Source organism: Cervus canadensis, chromosome 15, assembly GCF_019320065.1.
Source record: "Cervus canadensis isolate Bull #8, Minnesota chromosome 15, ASM1932006v1, whole genome shotgun sequence".
NCBI classification, from domain to species: Eukaryota; Metazoa; Chordata; class Mammalia; order Artiodactyla; family Cervidae; genus Cervus; species Cervus canadensis.
Window position 1 is genome coordinate 9041565 of NC_057400.1, and position 23445 is coordinate 9065009.

At 47.3% G+C, this 23445-nt stretch overlaps 1 protein-coding gene across 2 annotated transcripts in view; it reads left to right on the forward strand.

The window, feature by feature from the left end:
* Nucleotides 1-23445, forward strand: part of CCDC93 (coiled-coil domain containing 93) — a 105376-nt gene that overhangs the window by 77840 nt on the left and 4091 nt on the right. For both annotated transcript variants that reach the window (XM_043487508.1, XM_043487509.1), the window contains 10 exons: nt 5949-6022; nt 6833-6914; nt 7764-7835; nt 9056-9109; nt 10996-11058; nt 13711-13819; nt 15778-15860; nt 18276-18313; nt 19995-20079; nt 22294-22407. In XM_043487508.1, the coding sequence (XP_043343443.1) occupies nt 5949-6022; nt 6833-6914; nt 7764-7835; nt 9056-9109; nt 10996-11058; nt 13711-13819; nt 15778-15860; nt 18276-18313; nt 19995-20079; nt 22294-22407 (774 nt within the window). The remainder of the gene's footprint in view (nt 1-5948; nt 6023-6832; nt 6915-7763; nt 7836-9055; nt 9110-10995; nt 11059-13710; nt 13820-15777; nt 15861-18275; nt 18314-19994; nt 20080-22293; nt 22408-23445) is intronic.

The following is a 23445-nucleotide window of genomic DNA, read 5'->3' on the forward strand; positions in this document are numbered from 1 at the left end:
TGATCAAAAACCTTGAAAACAAATGGAGAAAATTCAAGAATCAATTAACATAGACCCAGAAGAATTAAAGAATAAACATGCAGAGACAAACAACAAAATTAATGAAATTAAAAATACTCTAGAAGGAATCAGTAGCAGAATATCTGAAGCAGAAGAACGAATCATTGAGCTGGAAGATAAAATGGTGGAAGTAACTTCTGAAGAGCAGAATAAAGTAAAAAGAATGAAAGAACTGAGGATAGTCTCAGAGACCTCTGGGACAATATCACACACACCAACATTCGAATTATAGGGGTCCCAGTAGAAGAGGAGAAAAAGAAAGGGTATGAGAAAATTTTTGAAGAGATTATAGTTGAAAATTTCCCCAACATGGAAAAGGAAATAGTCAATCAAGTCCAAGAGGCACAAAGAATCCCATACAGGATAAACTCAAAGTAGAAGCACTCCAAGACACATACTAATAAAACTAATAAAGACTAAACACAAAGAAAAATTATTAAAAGCAGCAAGGGATAAGGAACAAGTAACATACAAGAGAAACCCCATATGCTTAACAGCTGGTCTTCTCAGCAGAAACTCTGCAGGCCGGAAGGGAATGGCAGGATATATTTAAAGTATTGAGAGGGAAACATCTACAACCAAGATTACAGTTCCTGGCAAGGATATCATTCAAAATTGATGGAGAAATAAAAAGCTTTTCAGACAAGCAAAAGTTAAGAGAATTCAGTACCACCAAAGCAGCTTTACAACAAATGTTAAACGGGCCTGTATAGTCAAGAAATACAAGAGAAGAAAAAAGATCTACACCATCATCAAGTTGGGTTTACTCCAGAAATGCAAAGATTCTTCAATATATGCAAATCAATCAATGTGATACACTGTATTAACAATTTGAAAGATAGAAACCACATGATAATATCAATAGATGCAGAAAAAGCCTTTGACAAAATTCAGCACCCACTTATGATTAAAACTCTTCAGAAAATGGACATAGAAGAAACCTACCTTGACATAGTAAAGGCTATATATGATAAGCCTACAGCAAACGTTATTCTCAATGAAAAGCTGAAAGCATTCCCCCTAAGATCAGAAACAAGACAAGGGTGTCCACTTTCACCAGTATTATGAAACATAGTTCTGGAAGTCCTAGCAACAGCAATCAGAGAAGAAAAAGAAATAAAAGAAATCCAGATCAGAAAAGAAGAAGTAAAGCTTTCACTGTTTGCAGATGACATGATGCTGTACATAGAAAACCCTAAAAATAGTAACAAAATTGCTAGAGCTAATCAGTGAATTTAGCAAAGTTGCAGGATATAAAATCAATACACAGAAATCACTTCCATTTCTATATACTAACAATGAAAAATCAGAAAGAAATTAAGGAGTCAATCCCATTCACCATTGCAACAAAAAGAATAAAGTGTCTAGGAATAAACTTACCTAAGGAGACAAAAGAACTGTACACAGAAAATTATAAGACATTAATGAAAGAAATCAAAGATGACATAAACAGATGGAGAGATATTCCATGTTTCTTGATAGGAAGAATCAATATTGTAAAAATAACATATTACCAAATGCAATCTACAGATTCAGTGCTACCCATATCAAATTACCAAAGGCATTTTTCACAGAACTAGAACAAAAAATTTCACAGTTCGTATGGAAACACAAAAGACCCCAAATAGCCAAAGCAATCCTGAGAAAGAAGAATGGAGCTGGAGGAATCAACCTTCCTGACTTCAGATTATACTGCAAAACTACAGTCATCAAGACTGTATGGTGCTGGCAAAGAAACAGAAACATAGAGCAATGGAACAGGATGGAAAGCCCAGAAAGAAACCCTTGTACCTATGGGTACCTTATTTTTGACAAAGGAGGCAAGAATATACAATGGGGCCAAGACAGCCTCTTTAATAAATGGTGCTGGGAAAACTGGACAGCTACATGTGAAAGAACAAACTTGGGACACTTCCTAACACCATACATAAAGATAAACTCCAAATGGATTAGCTAAATGTAAGACCAGAAACTATAAAACTCTTAGAGGAAAACATAGGCAGAACAGTCGATAATATAAATCAAAGCAATGGGAGGTGGGAGGGGGGATCGGGATGGGGAATAAGTGTAAATCTATGGCTGATTCATATCAATGTATGACAAAACCCACTGAAATGTTGTGAAGTAATTAGCCTCCAACTTAAAAAAAAAAAAAAATAGAAAAAAAAAAAAAAAAGCAATATCCTCTATGCCCCACCTCCTAGAGTAATAGAAATAAAAATGAAAGTAAACAAGTGGGACCTGATTAAACTTAAAAGCTTTTGCACAGCAAAGGAAACTATAAGCAAGGTGAAAAGACAGCCCTCAGAATGGGCTGACAAAGGATTAATTTCCAAAATATACAAGCAGCTCATACAACTCAATACCAGAAAAACAAACAACCCAATCAAAAAGTGGGAAAAAGACCTAAACAGACATTTCTCCAAAGAAGACATACAGATGGCTAACAAACACATGAAAAGATGGTCAACATCACTCATTATTCAGTTCAGTTCAGTTGCTCAGTCGTGTCTGACTCTTTGCGACCCCATGAATCGCAACATGCCAGGCCTCCCTGTCCATCACCAACTCCCGGAGTTTACTCAAACCCATGTCCATTGAGTTGGTGATGCCATCCAACCATCTCATCCTCTGTCGTCCCCTTCTCCTCCTGCCCCGAGTCCGTCCCAGCATCAGGGTCTTTTTCCAATGAGTCAATTCTTCACATGAGGTGGCCAAAGTACTGGAGTTTCAGCTTCAGCATCAGTCCTTCCAATGAACACCCAGGACTGATCTCCTTTAGGATGGACTGGTTGGCTCTCCTTGCAGTCCAAGGGACTCTCAAGAGTCTTCTCCAACATCATAGTTCAAAAGCATCATGCAAATCAAAACTACAATGAGATATCACTTCACACTGGTCAGAATGGCCATCATCAAAAAGTCTACAAACAATAAATGCTGGAGAGGATGTGGAGAAGAAGGAACGCTCTTGCACTGTTGGTGGGAATATAAATTGATACAGTCAGTCTGGAAGACAGTATGGAGGTTCCTTAAAAAACTGGGAATAAAACCAGCATATGACCCAGCAATCCCACTCCTTGGCATATACCCTAAGGAAACCAAAATTGAAAGAGATACGTGTATCCCATTATTCATTGCAGCACCATTTACAATAGCTAGAACATGGAAGCAACCTAGATGCCCATTGACAAATGAATGGATAAAGAATTGAGGTACATATACACAATGGAATATTACTCAGCCATAAAAAGGAATGCACTTGAATCAGTTCTGATGAGGTGGATGAAACTAGAGCCCATTATACAGAGTGAAGTAAGTCAGAAAGAGAAATACTGTATTCTAACACATGTATACAGAATCTAGAATAATGGTACTGAAGAATTTATTCTCAGGGCAGCAATGGAGAAACGGACATAGAGAATAGACTTATGGACATGGGGAGTGGAGAGGAGAGGGTGAGATCTATGGAAAGAATAACACTGAAACTTATATTGCCATATGTAAAATAGATAGCCCGTGGAAATTTGCTCTATGGCTCGGGAAACTCAAACAGGGGCTCTGTATCAATCTAGATGGATGGCATGGGGCAGGAGATGGGAGGGAGTTTCAAAATGGAGGGGATATATATATATACCTATGGCTGATTCATGTTGAGGTTTGACAGAAAACAAAATTCTGCAAAGCAATTATCCTTCAATTAAAAAAATAAAAAAAAATTTTTTGAATCCTTGCATGTGCTAGAAAGGTGGAAGTTTCGAATCAAGCTAGTAATAGGAGATACTCTCCCCATCCTCACATGATAGTAGCAGCCAGCATTGCGATGTGCTGGCTGTGCTGTGGGCACGTCGTTTGTGTTATCCTTGAATCGTCCTGTCAACCCTGGCCGCACAACATTAATACCTCTGCTGTGCTGCTGGAGAAACTGAGGCAGAAAGGCCGTGCAGATTCCAGTGCTGGAGACCTGGCCCCATGACCTCTCAGGGAGCTTGCCATTTAGTCAGGCAGTCAAACTGATTCTTATCTAGAAAAATGGGAAGCTGTGCTGAGCAATGTAGGAAGAAGCCTGATCTGGTCAAAATACTGAAGACCCTGAATCAGTAATGAGCTCTGCCTCTGGGCCTCGGTCTCCTTATCTGTTCAAGGCAAGGACTGGGCACATGAGCTCTCTGAGCCCTTTCATGGCAGTCTGCCAGGTTTTACCTCTTTAGCAAAACCTAGTGGCACTGGAAATCAGGGACGACCTGCCTTCCCTGGAAATTTAGGAAAATAAAGCAGGGTGTGGAAGGTAGAGGGTGGATGGCAGCCCTGACATGTGGGGCAGGCGCTGCGGGCCCCTGCATCAGTGGGGGTCCCATCTAGCCTGTGCGCTTTTTAATTTCAGCAGTCACAACTTTAATTTCTTATGTGGAGGTTGATTCCTTTTTGTATATGGAGGATCCTCTCCAGCCTAAGGGCATTGACTGCGTCTGAAGTTTTCCTTAATCTACAAACTATCCGTTCAGATCAGAATCCATTTGTTGAGTTGATACCATTTTTACAGTTTTGTCTTTCTTAAAATACGTGATCATTCTTGATGGTGTGCTTGCTTGTGATTCTGAAATTTTCTGTTATCAGCTGTGTGGATTCTGTATTCATTTCATGCAGCATGCTTCACATAACTGTTTTGGAAGGGGGGGGGGGTCCTACTGTTTGGTGGGATCAGCCAGTGGTAACTGATGTTTGGGGTCAGGACGCTGCCCCTCCTCCTGAGTCTGGCCAGCTCTCTGAGAGCAGCCCTGCCTCTGGGAAACCTGCCCCAGCTCTTGGGTTAAGGGAAGCAGGCTTCACTGCACCGCCCGCTGGCTGTTCCTGACACAGACCCCAGTCCTGCCACCCAGTTCTTCCCACGCCTGCTGGATCCACACGGTGGTCCTCCACTGGCCGGTCTTATCTGCTACCATCTTTCTTGTCCCCAAGGTGCCCTCTCCTGTCATCAAACAGAATCACCCGAACTTCCCAGGACTTGAAAAAGAGGGCTTGCTGCCGCTTGTTCTCAGCTAGAACTCTTGGAAGTTCTTTAACTTTTTTTTTTTTAAATAGGTAACACATTCACATAGTGCAAAATTCAAAAAGTACAAAGGGTGTCCCCCTGTAACCCAAGCAGCTACTCTATCTAGAGGGTAACCAATCACTTGTGAATCTTTTCAGAAAATTTTTGTGCATATACAAATAACATGTGGGTTCTTTAATGCATGTGTATAAAAGATGTACACGTGTATACCTTCCTTGATGCACATTGGAATCATGATTTTATATGTTTTCTTCAACTTACAGTAAATGTTAGAGATCATCATAAAAGAACTGTTTATTCTTTTTTAATAGCAGCTTAATAGTCTGTTGTACGGTAGATCTACATACCTTGAAAATTAAAATCTGAGTTTCTTTAAAGTTTGCTTTTTAAAGTCTCCACTGACTCAGAGAAAGAAGGTGAAGTTTTTCAAGATAAGAGAGTTAACCCTGCCCCTGTGAGTAGCCCCAGCAGTGGTATCCTGAGATTGAAACCCAGGTCTGTCTCATGGCTGCTGCTTTTATTTACCTCTTCCCACTGAAAGGCACCTGCTGTCTTTACTTTGGCTTTCCACCCACTTGCAGCTGTGATTTAAAGGTATCACCAAGGTTTCTTTTAACTCACAGCACGTGTCAGGAAGGCTGTGGTTTTGATCTTTCTGTACGGTCCCTCCAGCCCCATCCTATGCCTCTGGTCCACCTGTTTTCTGAATGCACGGCCATGTCCGGTGGGCTGGGCCACCTGTCTAGAGAGGGCTCAGGTGTGGGCCAGGAGGGGGAATGGAAGCCCTCGCCTCCTGTCCTGGCAAGTCTCCAGCAGCATGCCTCCTTCTCTCTCATAGCTCAAGGGTCACAGCGAGAAACTGGACAAAGAGCAGACAGCTCTCGAGAAGATAGAGGCCAAAGCTGATCCGAGGTAGGAGACCTCAACACGTGGCATTTATTTTCTCTGTGAGCGTGGCTGGTGGGTGGAGAACAGGGCTGAGGAGCCCAGGTCATGGCTGCTGGCGCCGTTCTGCCAGTTACTTCACCGCTGATCCTGATCCGGGGCTGCCTTCTTCCTCTTCCTCCCACGTCCCCCTGGGTCAGGAGCAGCTGTGTTTTGTATTTTGTTTTGTCTGTTTTTTCGTTTTTAGAAAGTAAGTAATACATGCAAGGTTCAAAAAGACATACACTGAAAAGTCTTCTCCCGCCCCTGCTCCCGGCTACCCAGTCCTTCTCCCTTGGAGTCAACCATGGTTGCCAGGTTTTAACAGCACTGATCTTACCCTGTCCTTCAAGAATGAAAATGTTGTCTTTTTTTGCCAACACTGGGGTTTGGATTGTTTTTTTTTTTTTTAATTAATTGTCTTTAGACAATTTAAATATAAGCATTTACATTTACATTTAAAACTTTAAATGGGAATTAAAATTACAATTCTATCTGTGCTGAGTCTTCAGTAGTTGGTATCATTAAAAATATACAGTAATCTCAAAACACATTGATGTTTCTGCAGTTGATTAATTCTGGATTCTGTAACATTTGTTTGAATGTGACCTGATGGACTCAGCTTGTAGATGAATAATAATGTCTGTTAAATGGTGGTCGTTATCATTGGTGGGAAGCCCATTAGCCACTCTTGGAAGAGACAAAGGAAATTAAGAAAAAAGTTCCTTTTTCCTGGGGTCTTGGTTTCATAAAATCACAGTGGTTTGCTGAAAGTCAGTTGTTTTCTGGTCTTCTCAGCGTCCTGCAGAACCTGAGAGCCCTTGTAGCCATGAACGAGAACCTGAAAAGCCAGGAGCAGGAGTTCAAGGCACACTGTCGCGTAAGTGTTGCTCGGTGTCGTCAGATGTTAACAGAGATTCTCAGACGGTCTCCTGCCTTCCCTCCCCTCGTGCTGCTGCGGGTCCTCTCCAGGGGTGGTAGGAAGAGGAGGCTCACCAGGCGGGCACGCAGTAGTGTGCGAGAGGAGTGGAGTGATGTGATAACGTGATCGGAGGACACCAGAGATACCTTGGAGGAGTAACTCTATGTGCCAGACCCCAAGCTGAGAGCACAGTCTAACAATGTTTTCTAATTTACAGATGTATTTAAAAGAAAAGTTCTACAAAAGGCGTAGTATCTTATGAAACCAGGGCCGCCCTAAAATCCTGACATGTCTGTGTGTCACAGGGTCCAAGAGTGGGAGTGATATGTGCACAGGTGACCATGTAGGAGACGGGAAAGAGGGCTGAGTTCTGTGAGTCCAGGGGAAGAGAGGCCGTTATGGCCTAGGAGCCCTCTGGAAGCTATATCTGACTTAAGCAGGTAAGGGTGGCAAGTGGAGGAGGGCTAGACGAGGCAGGGCTCCAGGCTGGAAGGTCCCAGGAAAGGTGGAGAAGAGCTGAAAAAGAGGAGGCTTGGGACTGACTCTAAGCCACTCATTCATTCCATGCCCCAGTGATTAGTACAAGCCTCACCTGCCCTTTGGGAAGAAAGACCCCTTCTGACGGAGGTATGGCTGAAAAGACGTTCCCAGGCTGAAAATCAGGGGCCTAGGGGGCAAGTTCTTTATGGACTTCTTGTCCCCACATAAACTCACAAAATGTGAAAATAAGATTCTAGATCAAGGTAAATCATGACATCTAGTTACTAGCCTGTCCAAATCTTGTAAATGTTTGTATTACTTTTAAAGGAGGAGATGGCACGGCTGCAGCAGGAAATCGAAAGCCTGAAGGCTGAGAGGGCGCCAGGCAGAGATGAAAAGGTACGGGCTGTGGAGCGGTGCTCCAGACTGCGGGGGCTGTGTGACGTCCACCAGGGAAGGGTTTCTAGAGGACTCACAAGCAGAGCCTGGTGCTGAAAGGGACCAGACTTTTTCTCAGCCGTGTCCTCTGAACACTCATTTCTCACGTGGTTTTCGTCGATATGCGTCCCTGCACTTCGTCTTCCTTCTGTGGGTTGAAGCAGCTCTGAGTATGGATGGCAGCAAGCCCGGGGCAAGCGTTAACTGGTTTACAAGCCCGGCCGCCCCTCCAGCAGGGATGCGTGTCTCCAGGAGCTCCCAGAGCTCTGGCCCCACTTTGTCCCGTCTGCCTCTCAATTGTGTGCCCGTTTGCTGATGTCGCCCGCACTCCTGCCCCGGGACATGGATGCTACAGAGAGCAGCTCACTCGAGATGTGAGGTCAGGGCTCTGGTTGCCCGGGCGCGTGCCTGGCTCAGAATACGTCCCACTGGCTCTCTGAACCTTCCAAGGAGCTGGTGTGGACAAGGATGGAAAATAAAGTCTGTTTCTCTCACCAAATGAGATTATAGGGATCACTGGTTTGTCTTCCCTTCTCATACTCCATTCAAAGCGTCTTTGCTGAGGCTGTCTGTGATTAGCTCAGCGTATGGCCTCAGACCTCATCGACTGCACCCTCTTGCTTGGGGAAATGGGGACTTGAGGCTCAGGGGAGGGCGGGGACTGGTCCAGGCAGCCAGGGCCTTCTGCCAGGGCTGGGCCTGGGCCTGTGTGGACACTGCCCCGCGCATTAGGAGACAGGCACGGAGGTGCTGCCTCCCTGTCGTGATGGGTCCTGGCACTTCAGCCCCAGCCTTGAGGACTGGTGTGGACGGGCAGTGGGTGGTGAACTGGGGCCACCCACACTTAGACCACCCCAGCTTTCCAGCTGTTTCCAAGACTGACACTCTGAGTTCAGCTTAGCCAGCCTCTGGGCCTGTGCAGGACTCAGACTTTAACGATGGCATTTCTCTTCTTCGCCATCACACCGCACTAGAGGGATTGGCTCGCATTCAGAAATAGAGTTTAGCTTATTAGTATGTGACTGATGGACATACCAGAACAGTTTAAAATCTAGGGCTCATGTACTGGCTGTTCCCTGTTCAGACATGATCGGCACACTTCCAGCCCGCCCCTTCCTACTTCTGGACCCTCAGCTTCTTTCCTCAGAGATGTTTTCTTTTTTTGCTTTGCCTCATTGCAGACCCTGTCTGGGGGAGAGTCACATGGTGCCTTAACCTCTGCGATGACGCACAATGTAAGTACCTGCCGGTTCTCAGGGCCAGTTCTGTCCTCTGCGGGCGTGGTGGCAGCCTTGTGTCTTCAGCAGCCTCTTACCCCTCCTTCCATCATCTCTGTGGCCATCTCCTCGTCTGCAGGCTCTCGGGGCCTGGCTCCATCTTGCACGCCCGCCCCTCGGGTGGAGCACAACTCCCCTGTGGACAGCCCTCCCATTCCGTCTCCACCCTGGCCTCCGAGCTGGGGAGGGGAAAGACCTGCGAGGGCCGCGCCTGCCGGCCCACAGGCTCCGAAGGGCCACTGTGCACAGGGAGAGCTCTGTCTGCGAGCCTGCTCTCCGAGGTCAGGGGGTGTAAGCACCAGGTAGTGGATGTTCTCAGCCTTGTGGGCAGCTCCATGCTGGTCATCAGAGTCAGTATGTAAGTGAACGGACATAGCTGTGTTCCAATAAAACTTTATTTATAAAACTAGGCACACACACACAAAAAAAAACTAGGCACAGAGGTAGGCTCAGGGGGAGGGGATATGTGTATACCTGTGGCTGATTCATGTTGAGGTTTGGCAGAAAGCAACAAAATTCTGTGGAGCAGTTGTCCTTCAATGAAAAAATAAATTAAAAAAAACTAGGCACAGGCAAATTTGGCCCAAGGGCTGTTGGATTTAGCCACCGGGCTGTGGTTTGCCAACCCCTGTTCTGAGGTAAAGGAGTGCTTCCGGGAGAAAGGAACAGAAAAGGAAGAGGAGGAGGAAGGGAAAAGCAGGAAAGCCTCTACATTCACCTCCTTCAGGCTCCTCTTCCCTTCCTGCCCTCAGAGGCTCCCAGAGAGGGAACTGCGGGACTCCCACAGTGAAGGCTCTTGGGGTTTGCCTGCAGCTGAGCCCCACGGAGGAGCTGGCGGGGGTGTGTGTGTGTGTGGGTGTCTGTCTGTGTGTGGGTGTCTGTGTCTGTGTGTCTGTGTGTGTGTCTGTATGTGTGTGTGTGTCTGTGTGTCTGTGTGTGTCTCTGTGTGTGTGTGTGTCTGTGTGTGTCTCTGTGTGTGTATGTGTGTGTATCTGTGTGTGTGTCTGTGTGTGTGTGTGTGTGTCTGTATGTGTGTGTGTCTGTGTGTGTATGTGTGTGTGTGTGTGTCTGTGTGTGTGTGTGTCAGTGTGTGTGTCTATGTGTGTGTCTGTGTCTGTGTGTGTGTCTCGTGTGTCTGTGTGTGTGTGTGTAAAAACAGGGAGAGAGGCGTCTCTGATGCCTTTGTCGCTTCCTCTGGCACAGTGAGCCGTCCAGCCACGTCTCTTACCTCACTGGGTTCAGTGAGGGGCTGGTTTCTGTCTTTTAATTTAATTTTGCCCAAGAGGCCTTTCTGCAGTGGTGGAAGTGTTCTTGATCTGTGCTGTATCCAATATGGTGGCCACTGTGTGTGGTCACTGAGCATCTGAAGGTTGGCTAGGACAAGTGAGAAATTGAATATTTTTCAGTTTTAGATAATGTGAATTTAAATAGCCACATGTGCCTGGTGGCAGTCACATTGGACATTGCAGCTCTGAACAGACACATAAGCAAGCCAGCATCATCTAACACAGCAACACAGAACAGCAGGCTCTTTAAATATCAGTTATCTCCTCCTCATGGTTTTTTTGTTAAGGGAAGGAAGGGCACATGGATTTAGAGGATCCTTCACTTGAGAACCCTGGATTCAGCCTGGGTCCCAGAAGAAGAAAGAGTTGTTACAAAGTGATGTGAAAGAGTGTCAAGGGTCTTACAGGATGGAGGACTCAACCCTGAACTCAACGATTTCAAAAAAGAAATTGGGAGCCTCACAGTGAAGGAGATGTATAAAAACTGTTCAACTTCAAAAGATTTCATCAAAAAAATTAAAATTTGCAGATAATTGTGGGGTTTTTTTCCAATTCCAGGAAGACCTAGACAGACGGTATAACATGGAGAAAGAGAAACTTTACAAGATCCGTCTACTACAGGTGAGTAAACACGAGCTGATAAATCCATCTAATAGGTTTGCGTGTCCTATAGCAGAACAAGAGCATCTCAGTATCTAAGAGCCAGAGAGACTCGGTTTTAAGGCCACTATTTCCTCTTCTGTCTGGAGTGTAACTCTGGATTGAGGTGTTGGTTATAACACCTCACATTGGTCTGTTATTTCACCAACATCTCGCTTGACTTGATCATCACCTTTGCTGGAGAGTAGCTGTCAGCCTCATTTTCTGTATGAAGAAATTGACTCAAATCTGTTAAGTACAAGCTGCTAGAAAGTGCCGGAGGCAGGATTCAAGGTCTAATGTTCTTGTCAAGTACTTTTCTTCAAAAATTAAGTGCCCATTTTAGCTGTTAGTTGATACCCTGGGGTGGTGGTGGCGGGGGTGTATTGGGTAGGGGCGGTGAGAAGGCTATCAGATATGGGAAGGTAGGCTTCAAAGTTGGCTTTAAATTCATATAGAGTCAAAATTGCATTGTAAAATCTCTTCCGTTGCCAGATTCTGGCTCATGGACACTTAAAAGCCAAGAGTTAACTTGTGTTGCACTTTGGCCCAGAACTTCTCTGCTCTCTGGGGAAGGAAGGCCAGGTTCTGGTGGGAGTGGGCAAGGGGCTGCAGGGATCAGTGCTGAAGCCCGGGCCAGGGCTGGCTCAGTGAGGGGGCATGGAAGTGAACTGGTGGCTGAGAGGCTGAGCAGCTGTATCGATGGAACCAGGGATGGGTTAGAGAAAAAAGCAGAGTCAAAGATGGTGGAGAATTTCCGACTTGGGCACTAGCATGGATCCTTGTGTTATTCGTTGAGAAAAAGCCTAAAGGAGAAAGGATAGGGCTGAGGGAATGGGACGGTGAAGAGAAAGGTTCATGAGATCTCTGTGGGGCATTTAAAGGTTAGGGTACTGCACCAAGTAGGAATAATCTGGGCTGGAGGTCTGGGTGTCAGTGCTGTGTAGGTGGTGGTGGAGGCTGTGAAGAGGGGAAGGAGGACTCCACCAGTGAGGCTGGAGGCCCAGCGGGCAGCTCGAGGCCCAGGGAAACAGGAGTCTGAGGTCTCCTGGCCGCTGAGCAGAGGGCTCGGGGGAGACAAGGTTCAGCGTTGCCAGAAGTCGAGAGAGCTGGAGGCTGAGAATTGCCACAGGCACAGAGAAGTCTGTGTGACCTTGGCGAGAGTATTTCCAGTGGGTGTTTGGAGCAGCCAGCGGCCGTGGGTTGAAGGGTGGCTTGTGGGGAGGGGAGTCGAGACGTCAGAGTCCCTTGAGTACTTGGTTTTCGGTTTCCTTTTTTCTTTCTTTCTTTTCTTCTTTTGTGGCTGTCCTGGGTTTTCATGGTGGTGCATGGGCTCTAGTTGCAGTTCAAGGGCCTGGTTGCCCCATGGCTTGTGGGTCTTAGTTCCTCAACCAGGAATCAAAGCCACATCCCTTGTATTGGAAGGCGGATTCTTAAGGACTGGGCCACAGAGAAGTCCCTGATCAGGGTTTAAGGAAGGGCCTTAAAGGAATAAGGGACTTCAACATATTTAAATACCAGTAAAAAGAAACCAGTAGAAAAGGAGAGATTAAAAATGCAGTGAAAAGAATGAATGGTTGTATCTATAGATTCCTGGTGGGGGGGTGGGTGAAGCATAGGTGTCAGAGCCCAAGCACCTGTGGGGAATATAGCCTTGGCCAAAAGGAGAAATAGATCTGTCCCTCTGCTCTAGCTCAAGCCACAGACCTGGTTTTGGTTTGGTCACCAGAGCTGATAGTGGGTTTTGCACCCACATGAATCAGAGGTCCCTGTCTGCCACTGTGATAAAGTGGCTGGGAGAGGGCAACACTGAGGCTGTGAGTGTGTTGGGGAGCTGAACCCCTTCTCCGGTGCTGCCCACAGGAGACTCCCCACCTCGGAGCCCAAGGTCTCCCCTGCACCGTCACGGCTCTGCCTCCCAGAAGCAGTCAGGAGCAGTTTGACTGATAGAGCCCAGTTCATTTCGTGGGAAGGGGGAGATGCCAGAAAGATGCTTTAGGAGCTTTTCAGGCAGGCTCAGGGATTCGGAAGTTGTATGGAGCAGCAGGGTGGCATCAGTCTCTCGTCATCTGGGGAGCGCTTCTGGTACCCGCCTGGCTCTGGGGAATCAGCTGCTCCAGAGTCCTTGGGGGCCTGGTGGGCTGGCCAGGGGTACCGTCCCATTCAGAATCTTCCTTCTGGATCTGTTAATTTGATGCCTCCTGTGGCTCCAGTTGAGGGGCTTCTCAGGTGACGGTAGTAGTAAAGAACCCGTCTGCCAGTGCAGGAGACTAAGAGATGCGGGTTCGATCCCTGGGTTGGGAAGATCCCCTAGAGGAGGGCATGGCAACCCACTCCAGTAGTCTTGCCTGGAGAATCCCAAGGATAGAGGAGTCGGGGGAGATACAGTCCACAGGGTTGCAAAGAGTCAGACACGACTGAAGCGACTTAGCACACACGTACACAGGTGGCCCCAGCTCACAGCCACGCCTTCTCTCTCTGTTGCCCGTGGGAGTCGGGGTCGGAGCAGCTGGTGGTGTGTGCCTGCATCCCAGGGCTGGTTTGCAGGCACAGTGTGAGTGGGGGCAATATTTTGTGGGAACAGATAAGGCCTTTCATCAAACAGTGTTGTCTCCCCATCTCTTTTGCATTTAGGCTCGAAGGAATCGAGAAATAGCAATTTTGCATCGCAAGATTGATGAAGTGCCCAGCCGAGCCGAGCTAATACAGTATCAGAAGAGATTTATTGAACTCTACCGTCAGAGTAGGTGCATCGACCACATACGCTCCTGAGGCTGGCCCTGGGAGGGGCAGGGGCGAGGGGCTCTGACCCACTGTAGCATGGTGTTTGTGTCCATGGAAGCCAGCCCTGGAAAGGGCTTTAGCTCATCATCAGGCCCACTCATTCCACGTAGCCCAGAATCCCAGGCACAACACTGTGGAGCCCTGACTCCCTCTCCCTGATTGAGCTCTTAGAGTAATGCTTTCAGCCCACCCTCATCTGCATTGGCCATCGGGCTCCACTTTCCAACGTCACACGGAACCTTGTGACCCCAGCATCTCTATATCAGTCCTCACTCATTGTCCTTATTCTCTGTGAACCTTCTTCTAATGTGATCCTTGCCTTTAACAGCGTTGTGTTCATTCAAGACTGGGTATCCCTCAACCTAAATCAGGGATCACATCTCATCAGGCTCAAAGTGACCCTCAAAGCTGTCATTGCCTTTTTCTTCACAGTGCTTCTGCCATATCTCTTCTTCCTTATATCATAACCCAGTAACCATTAACTGGTGTGCAACTCCTTCTCTGAATCCCTCTCATCCACTCATCCAGTCGTATCACTTCTCTCCTGTGACAAATGCTCACAAGCCCCCTAGCCTGAAGGAAAGCTTTCTCATTCTCTCCAGGACCTTCCTCAGTCTAGGTGGCCTGCCCGGAGGCCTCATTCCTGCTCTCGGTCCTCCTCTTCCTCCCCAGGCCACACACTGCTCTTCAGCACACCATGAATGTTGACATCCTCGGCCTTGACTCCCCCTGTTACCTGCATCTGGGACCCTTTCTCCATTCTGTTAGACAGAACCCTTCAAGGACCTCCTCACTTACCCTCAGTAAACAGTTCCTGGACCATCGCCCCTTCCCTAGGCTCCATTCTTGCATGTCTCCTGGGCACCTCAGACTCGGCAGGTACAAGACTTTGCCTCCCTCCCATCTTCCCCCTCACTCACCGTGATCGCTTTGGAGCCCAGCTAGACCCCCTGTCTTCTCTGACCCATGCTGCTCTGCCAGTTCTGTTTCTGAGTAGTATCATGTCCATTTCTTCTGGACTCCTGCTATAGCCACCTTCTCCTCACTCCTGCCTGAGAGCTCTTTCTCACATAAATTTCATCATTTTACACTCTTGCTTTAAAAGCCTTAATATTTCATAGCTCCCTGTAACTGGATGGACAGTCGTAAGAATCCTGATCAGAGTCCTGCCTCGTCTGGGCCAGCTGGGCCCCTGCAGTCCCTGTGTCCCTCACCCCTGTGAGCTGGTCTGCAGGTCCAGGAGGCCAGGGCCCTGCAGTTCCCACTTGGGAAACTCCCAGTCTTCTCTAAAGTGCACCCAGTTTTCCCTTGAGATCTTGGCCTCCCAGCCATCCTTCCCAGTTCCAGCTGGAGCGCTGTCCCTGCTCAGAGCACATGTGCTTCCTTTTATGTTTTACCCCCCACCCAGATGTTTCAGCCCTCACATTTAATTCAGATGATCAGGGTAGGTGTCAACAATGGCAGTTTCTCAGCAGAAAATAGTTTCTTCCCTAAGTCAAATCTTTCCCCCTAAGCACGAGGTTTACAAAAGTGAGCCGACTGTGGCTCCTGCTCATGAGGAGTCTGGAAGGGAAGGGAGCCACACAGACAGGAAGAGTCGGCATGGGGCTGCTTCATCCCTGCCCCCTTTCTCCTGGGACCCTCACTTGGAGGACTTCAGGACAACGCCCCATCCCGCACGCTGGCAGGGAGCGTCCTCTAGCGCCTGTCCTGGCAGGGCTGTCACGGCTGCCACGTGCTGTCCGCCCACAGCAGCCCCCCACACACGGCCTGTGTGTCCCATGGGGCTTCCTCACAAATAATTGAGTGCGCGCCGGCCCGGCAGGTCCCAGTCCTGCAGGCCTCAGCAGGGATAGGGCACGTAGGGTCACTGACACGTTTTCTCACCGTGTGCTCGCTCATTTCTCTGCATTACAGTTTCAGCAGTGCACAAAGAAACCAAGCAGTTCTTCACTTTATATAACACCCTGGACGACAAAAAGGTTTATCTGGAGAAAGAGGTAAGCGCCCTTATAGAAAGCAGACGACATAGAGGAGTTTGTGTCTTGTGCCCCGCGCTGGGTGCACGGTCAGGAAGTGCACAATTCCTCGGGGCCGTCACCCTGCAGAGTGGGCGGCGGTTTTATGGTGCCCTGCGAGAGGCACCATCACAAAAAGAAACAACTGGAAGCACAAGAGTTACGTATGGAGAAGGATCTGGAGTAGGTGAAACTCGAGTTTGAGCTTTAAATGAAGGAAAGAACCAACTAAAGGAAATGGGGAAGGTGGGCCGTCAAGAGTTGGTTGACCTGGGGAAATGGCTATTTAGTCATCAGCGTCAGACAGAGGCATGAATTGAAAGAATTGTAAAATTGAAAGCAGGAGTGGAAGGGGTGACCGTGAGCGGCCACTCCATGTTGCTCTGACTCTCGCTCAGGCCAGATCTGCTGGTGATTCAGAGCTCCCTCCGTGGAAAGCGGTGGATGGGGCGGGTGTGCATCTGGATTTAGGAACAAGCAGGGGCGTCTTCACAGCTGCAGCATGCAGCGCAGTGTGGGGTGGGGGCCGCAGGCGCTCCTGAGTCATTTGGGGGTGGGTTTTAGTCTGGCCTTCTTCTTACCCTCACCACATATCCTACAGTGATAGAGAATGAATGAGACAATGTCTGTGAAGTTCCTAGCACACAGTGATATGTATTAGCTCCTGCCTACCCCTCACCTTGAAGGTGACAGAATCTTTCTTTATTTTGTTATCATCCTGCAACCTGCACTAATTACCTCTTTAATAAGAATACTGTTACAGATGTATCTTTTACCTGGCCCCAAATGGAAGCCTCTGTGGCTATTGTTATCTTGACTACCTATTTTTTGTTTTGGGGGTTTGTTTTTTTTTAATTGAAGGATAATTACTTTACAATATTGTGTTGGTTTCTGCCCTACATCAGCAGGAGTCAGCCATAGGTGGACATGTGTCCGCTCCTTCTTGACCCTCCCTCCCACCTCCCACCCAGCCCCACCCCTCTAGGTTGTTTCATAGCCCGAGTTTGAGTTCCCTGTTGACTACCTATTTTTGCCAGTCAAACCAGATCAATCACTCTCCTCTGAGAGGCACTCCCTGAGGGGTTGGGTTCTGTTTTCTCTATCCAGGGCCTTACACAGTGATAGACACATAACAAGCATTTGATCAATGTTTGAATAGATGAGTGCATTTGGGGGATTTTCGTCAGACCTGGTTCCCAGATAGCTTAGTGGGTAAAGAATCTGCCTGCAATGCAGGGGACACAAGAGACGCAGTTTCAGTCCCTGGGTCGGGAAGATCTGGAGAGGGCCATGGCAACCCACTCCAGTATCCTTGCCTGGAGAATCCTGTGGACAGAGGAGCCTGGCGAGCTACAGTCCATGGGGTCACAAAGAGACATGACTGAAGTGACTGAACACACATCAGACCTTGGGGATCACTGCTGCACACCCTGACCTGGGGGTCCTCCCACCTGGTAAGGGGAAGACTTGTCCCCTAACTCAGGAACAGGCCAGCTCCTTGTGAGAAAGCCTTAAACCCCATTGACTTCCCTTCATCAGCAGTGTTTAAGGTTATTGCATTCCTTTAGGAGTATGCAGGGTGGTGGGGCTTTTGAATTCCAAGCTATATTAATGCAGTTAGAACTTTTCATTTGGGTAAATTATACATTTTATTCCAAATCTATTTATACTTGTGATATTTTAGCTTTCAACATGCCTGTGGAGTCAGGGACAAGAATATCATCTCCATGTTTCAGAGTGTAAACCTGAGTCCAAGTATAGTAAATGCTTAGTTTGGGGCTTACAAGCCAGGTCAGTGACAGAGCTGGAAAGATGACCTAGGTTTCTAAACTCCAGACTCCGAGCCCTGCCCTGGACTGTCATCAGGGCAGATAAAGGGTCTTGTGTGCAGGCCACGGAATTTCCATGGGGGAGGGACCTTGAGTGGGGCACGTACCCGTGAAGGCTCTCAGAGCTGCCTGGCCGCAGACACATGGCAGAAACTCGGTGGGAAGGAGCAGCGTGGACACAGTGTTCTCACCTTCCCATGCCCACTGACTCTCCACTGGGCTGATGGCCCTGAAAATGAAGTTCAGTGTTTGGTGAGATTGAAAGGACAGTGGTGCAGCTCCCCCAAGGAGCCCTAATGTTGGCTTAGACGTGTCTCAGCGGGGGTTTGGGCCCCATCACGGAGCCCTCCTCCTGTGCTGCCAAGGTCATGCTTGCTAAAGCTGGAGACTCTGGGGAAACTATGAGTCTGAGAACACGTTGCTCTTCGTGTTACTTTTCATCTGCATGAGCAAGGTGCGTTCCTTTCAGAAGCAGCATCCAGAGACAGGCGCCAGGCTTTCAGTGGCTGGGGTGGCACAGGCATCTTTCAGCCTCTGCTTATTGTTCTTGTTCTTCCTTCCTCCCCAGATCAGCCTGCTGAACTCCATCCATGAGAACTTCTCACAGTAAGTGCTGCTGGTTCTCTTCCGATCAGTGTCCGTGCGCCCTGCACTTGCCGGCTCGCCTCCGTGTGCAGCAAGGCTCAGGGCCCAGGCTGGGGTTCTTACACTTCCACCCCTGCTGTGTGCAGATGTATCTTGGTTTATGACGACCTTGAGTTCTTACAAAAATATAATGATGTTACAGCAAATTTTAAAAACAACCAAGGAAAAAAAAAAAAAAAAAAAAAAAAACAACCAAGGAGTAGCTTAGGGGAAAAGTTAGCTTTCAAATAATTTGACTGTGCCTAGCTACTATAATTTCTTCGTAGATTACCTTTGTCCTACTAAGATTAGATTAATAACATTTGTTTTTGCACACATAGAGATGCTTTAAAATTTAGGTAATGAGGGAATTCCCTGGCCATCCAGTCATTAGGACTCCGCTCTTTCACCATGGAGGGCCTGAATTCAATCCTTCATTGGGGAAAAAAGTAAATTAAAAAATAAAATTTAGGTAATAAAATAACCTATATATTTTTTTAAATAGTTTTCAGATTTGGTGGTAGAGTTAAGTCATGTACATGCTCTAAATCACTGTGTTCAAATATAAATATTTTCTCTAAAAACTGAACAGCAAAGGCCACCTCTACTCAGATCATACCAGCCCTCAAAGATGACCGTCCCCTTGTCCGCCATCCAGGCATCCCCAGGCTGGTTCTCTGTCCAGAAGACTTCCTCTCTTACCAGCACAGACTCTACTGTGACCAGCAGCTAAGATCTTAATGGATTACAAGCTCTGGACTTTAAGTTTCATTTCTAATTGAAAACAAACAGCTCCATTTAATATTCAGATTCAGTTTAGTGACTTATAGCCTTGGGACATTTCTAAAAATGATGCCTTCATCTGTATCCCTGGATCATTGAGAGAAGCTGAGGTTGGAGTGTTTTTGTGGAAGTTCTGCTGTCTCTTGGCCCATCCTCTGAAAGATTTCTTCTCATCCTTTTGTCGTGTGCTCTGATCCTTCTCACGTCAGGCCCTCTACAGGACTGGAGGTGAACAGGCATGTCTTAGGTCATCACTTGTTTAGCTGCTGCTCCTGGAAACAGGACCAGGTTTACCAGCCTGGTTTTAGGAAAATCTCAGAAAATGTCTCCCAGTCTTGAACAGTGCCTTTTTTTTTTTTAAGTCTTTATTGAATTTGTTACAGTATTGCTTCTGTTATTTATGTTCTAGTTTTTTGGCATGGGGGATCTTAGCTCCCCTACCAGGGATCAGACTCAACTCACTGCATTGGAAGGTGAAGTCTCAACCACTGGACAGCCAGTGCCTTGATCAGTGCCTCTAAATCTGCAGATTTAAAAAATAAGTGAAATTCATTCCTTAAGCAGTACCTGTAACCATTCAAAATTTTTTAAAAATTAATTTCAGTCACATTTTATTTATGAAAGTACCTATTAGTAAAAAAATTATAGAGAAGGTTGGGGGAAAAACAGATTAATATTCATTTATAAGACCAAGCTAATTTTCATGCCTTGCTCACAAATTAAAATCTCTGGCTGCCTGGTATCACAGGGGACCCATGGGTCCTTCCTGCCTTGCAAAGGCCTGTCTGCCTCCTGGGGCATTATCTGGACTGACTCCTCGATTCCTCCCTTTTTCTTGAATCCTGTTCACTGGTCGTACCTCTGCTGGTCTTTCTTTCAGAGCCATGGCCTCCCCTGCTTCCCGGGACCAGTTTTTACGTCAGATGGAACAGATCGTAGAAGGAATTAAGCAAAGTCGAATGAAGGTCAGATTGCTTTTTTTCTGTAATGTGGCCAGAGTTTTACACTGGTGATGGGAGAAGGCCCTGGAGAAAGCAGGTCTCTTCCAGTTGCCCTGGGGATGTGCTCTCAATTCTGAAGACACATCTTCAGTGTCTCTACAAGGGGTCCCACTAAGGTCTCTGACCCTACAGTGGGCAGACCAGCTCCATAAGCTGCCTGCGTCGGTCGTTCAGACTCTTAGCAACAGTTCTGTGGGCGTAACACCTACTGAGTGTCAAGCACTGTGCTCATCCTCCCAGAAGTCACGTGAGTGTGTTCCCCCCCGTTTCACAGATGAGGAAGCTGGCTTTCACCAGCAGGCCTTCTCTCTTGCCTAGAATCAAATCCTCACTGGCTCTCTGGTTCCTGACATTCTGCCATCAGGGATCCATTCCTTAGCATCTCAAGTGCATTTTAGTTTCCAGGAGTCCCCTATAAAAATGCAAGTCATTGCTGAATTCTGCCAAAGTGAGAGGATACTGAGCCTCAGAGGAGAAAAGAGGAACTGAAAGGGATGTGGGGGCTCCAGAGATAGCTTTGCAGAGAATCGTGCAGGCTAGGGGCAGTGTGAGCATTTCTCCACTCTGGCTCCTCGCGTGCACACTTGGTCAGGAGGAAAGAAGACTTGCTGATGGTCGGGAAGCCGGACGTGCAGCCAGAGGCTCCCACTACCACAGCAGACAAATCCTAACTAATACTACCAATGTCTCTTGCTTTTGGTCCTACTCTAGAAATGTGTCACACACCTGGTTCTCGGGCATGGCAGTGAAACCATCTGGGGACACAGAGCATCTCCTTTCACAATCCTGGGATGGAGTAGTCCAGAGAGCATGGCCAGAATGTACACACATGAAAGGATTGCCTTAGGACCTGTCCGAAAAATCCACTCCTTCAAGCTGCCTGTAATCCCATCTCACCAGAGAGGGACTGCAGACAAAAGCTTGCCATGTCCCTTTCCCTCTAGCAGAATATTCATCTCCTTATTAAGGATGTCAACAAAATCATGTCAAAAGATTAAAAAAAAGTGTCACTGGTGACAAGACTATTCAGCCACAAAAATGAGGGCAAAGTGAGACGGCCGCTGTCCATGTGTGGGGCCACTTACCCCGGGCAGGCAGGCTCTCTTGCAGGAGGGAGTGTAGTCACTGCTTGGTGATTTGGGGTTAGAGGGAGGTGGGGGCAGAGAACCTGGCCAACCACAGGCCTGTAACAACCCAGCCTCAGTGCAGGGACTTTCCACTCACTGTGCTCATCCTCGGGGAGATAGTCTTGCTCATAGTAAAGAACAAGAGGAAGTTATTGGTTTCTTCCCCCACTTTGGTTTCCCTTTCGGTTACTATCTGAAGCATTCCACAGGAAGGAAATGGGCCTGCCTCCTTCATTCCCTCCATCCTGCCCCAAGCTTCGTGGTGAAGGCACCTTGGTGCTGGCCAGCAGAGGAGGCTGCTGCTGTGTGCGTCCCCCCACGAGGTGGCTGGGCCCCAGGAGGGTGCCCAGGTCCCTGAATGGGGAGGGCTGTCTCCTCTCACGTCTGTGTTGCTGGTGACTGGCTTAGCACCTGACCCGTGGTGAGCACCAAAGAACTCTTTGTTGAACGAGTGAATTCACTGAGTCCAAAAGTAGTTCTCCTTGAGGGTTGCGGGCAGACTTTGAATGTTGATTGGCACTGGAATGGATTAAGTCTGTCTGCTCTGCAGAACAGCACTCGTTTGGATGGATGTCTTTTGTTGTGTTTGTTTAAAAGAAACAAAAACACAGCCCCCTGTATCTGGGTACCATGATGGGTTCTGCTTAGATAGCGGTGGCAGGGGAGTGTCTGTGCCCCAGGACACAGGTTCCCCCAGAACCAGCAGGGGCAGGGTGTACAACAGAGTAGGTGTTTGTGGTTTGTGGAAAGGTTCCTGGGTAAGAGGAAACTGCCTTCCTGTTTCTTGTGAAATTGTGCTTACACAAACACACACACACAAAGAAAGAGTTAAATGAAGCAGTTAACACCCAGTGATAGGAGAATTGCTGAACAGATTATAATTCCTATGCCGTATCATGCAGATAAATAAAACAACCTCAGAAATGATGCATAGAAGGAAAGTACTGGAAGGAAATCCATGAGAGTTACTAATAGTTTCCTTCTGGACGTTGTCAGCCACGCTTGGTCAGAACATGGCTTTTCATCACTGTTTCCCAAAATGTTCCAACAGATGGAGAAGAAGAAGCAAGAGAACAAGATGAGAAGAGACCAGTTGAACGACCAGTACTTGGAATTGTTAGAAAAGCAGAGGCTGTACTTTAAGACTGTGAAAGAGTTCAAGGAGGTAAGAAGGGCATGGGTCCGCTGAGGCTGGGCAGAATTCTTGTTCAGATCCCCCCAGATGCACCTCTGCAAACCAGAACATTTCTTTGGTTTTCCACTGGTTTTCCACTGTTCTGAAATGGAAATAGCAATGGGCAGTGGACCTGATGGTAAAGTATACATCCAAGTAGTTCACAGTTGTGTTGTTTCGTGGCCCATCTTGAAGCCCTAACTGAACTTCAGTTCTAAGGAACATGGCTTCATTTTCCTGACACTCTGTAACCACATTAAACTCACAAGTAAAGTGGCATCGCAGGGCCACCTGGAAACAGTGTTTGTTAGATTCAGGTCTAGCATTTCCCTTCCTCCCAATCTTAAGCTGCAAGGGACCTTGAGAAGCCATGTGTGAGGGGAGTGAACTGTGTGACAGGCTTGGGTTCAGATCCTGCCACTGGCCTACTGTGTACACAGGTGTCTGGCACCCGTCACACCCACCCTCTGCCGAATGTTGTTGACCCCTGTCTTTTCACTTGCATTTGGGCAGGATTACTGTCCATCATTCCAGAAAGGAGAGTGCCCTTTTCTTAAAGATTTTCCAGAAAGCAGACTTCATTCTGTCACTTGCCAAGATCTCATCAGCTTTATTTTCAGGACTTCTTTCCCCCTTTCTAATATAAATCTGTGTGGTTTTAGTGAATTTAGAGATTGCTGAAGATGCAGGGAAGCTAAAGGTAGTTGTATCCTGGCATGTGGTCAGTGGAATAAAGAAAAGTCTTTGCCTACCAACGTTTCTGTTCTTACATGTTTTCTGTGGCTCTTCTCTCTTCCTTCCTCCCTTCCCTGTTTTCCTTCTCTACTGCTTCTTCCCATTATTGTAACATAACTTTTGAGAGCCACAACTGTAGGCATTTCAGAATGTCTCATCCTTTTCAATAAATGAGTAATAACAAATCAGAAGTAATTCCAGCCTTTGCCTTGAGGGGACTGATGTAGCAGGTGTGGTCAGAGAAGGCCTCTGCCCAGTGAGAACTTGGTCTTGGGCAAAGTGACCGGGCGAGCT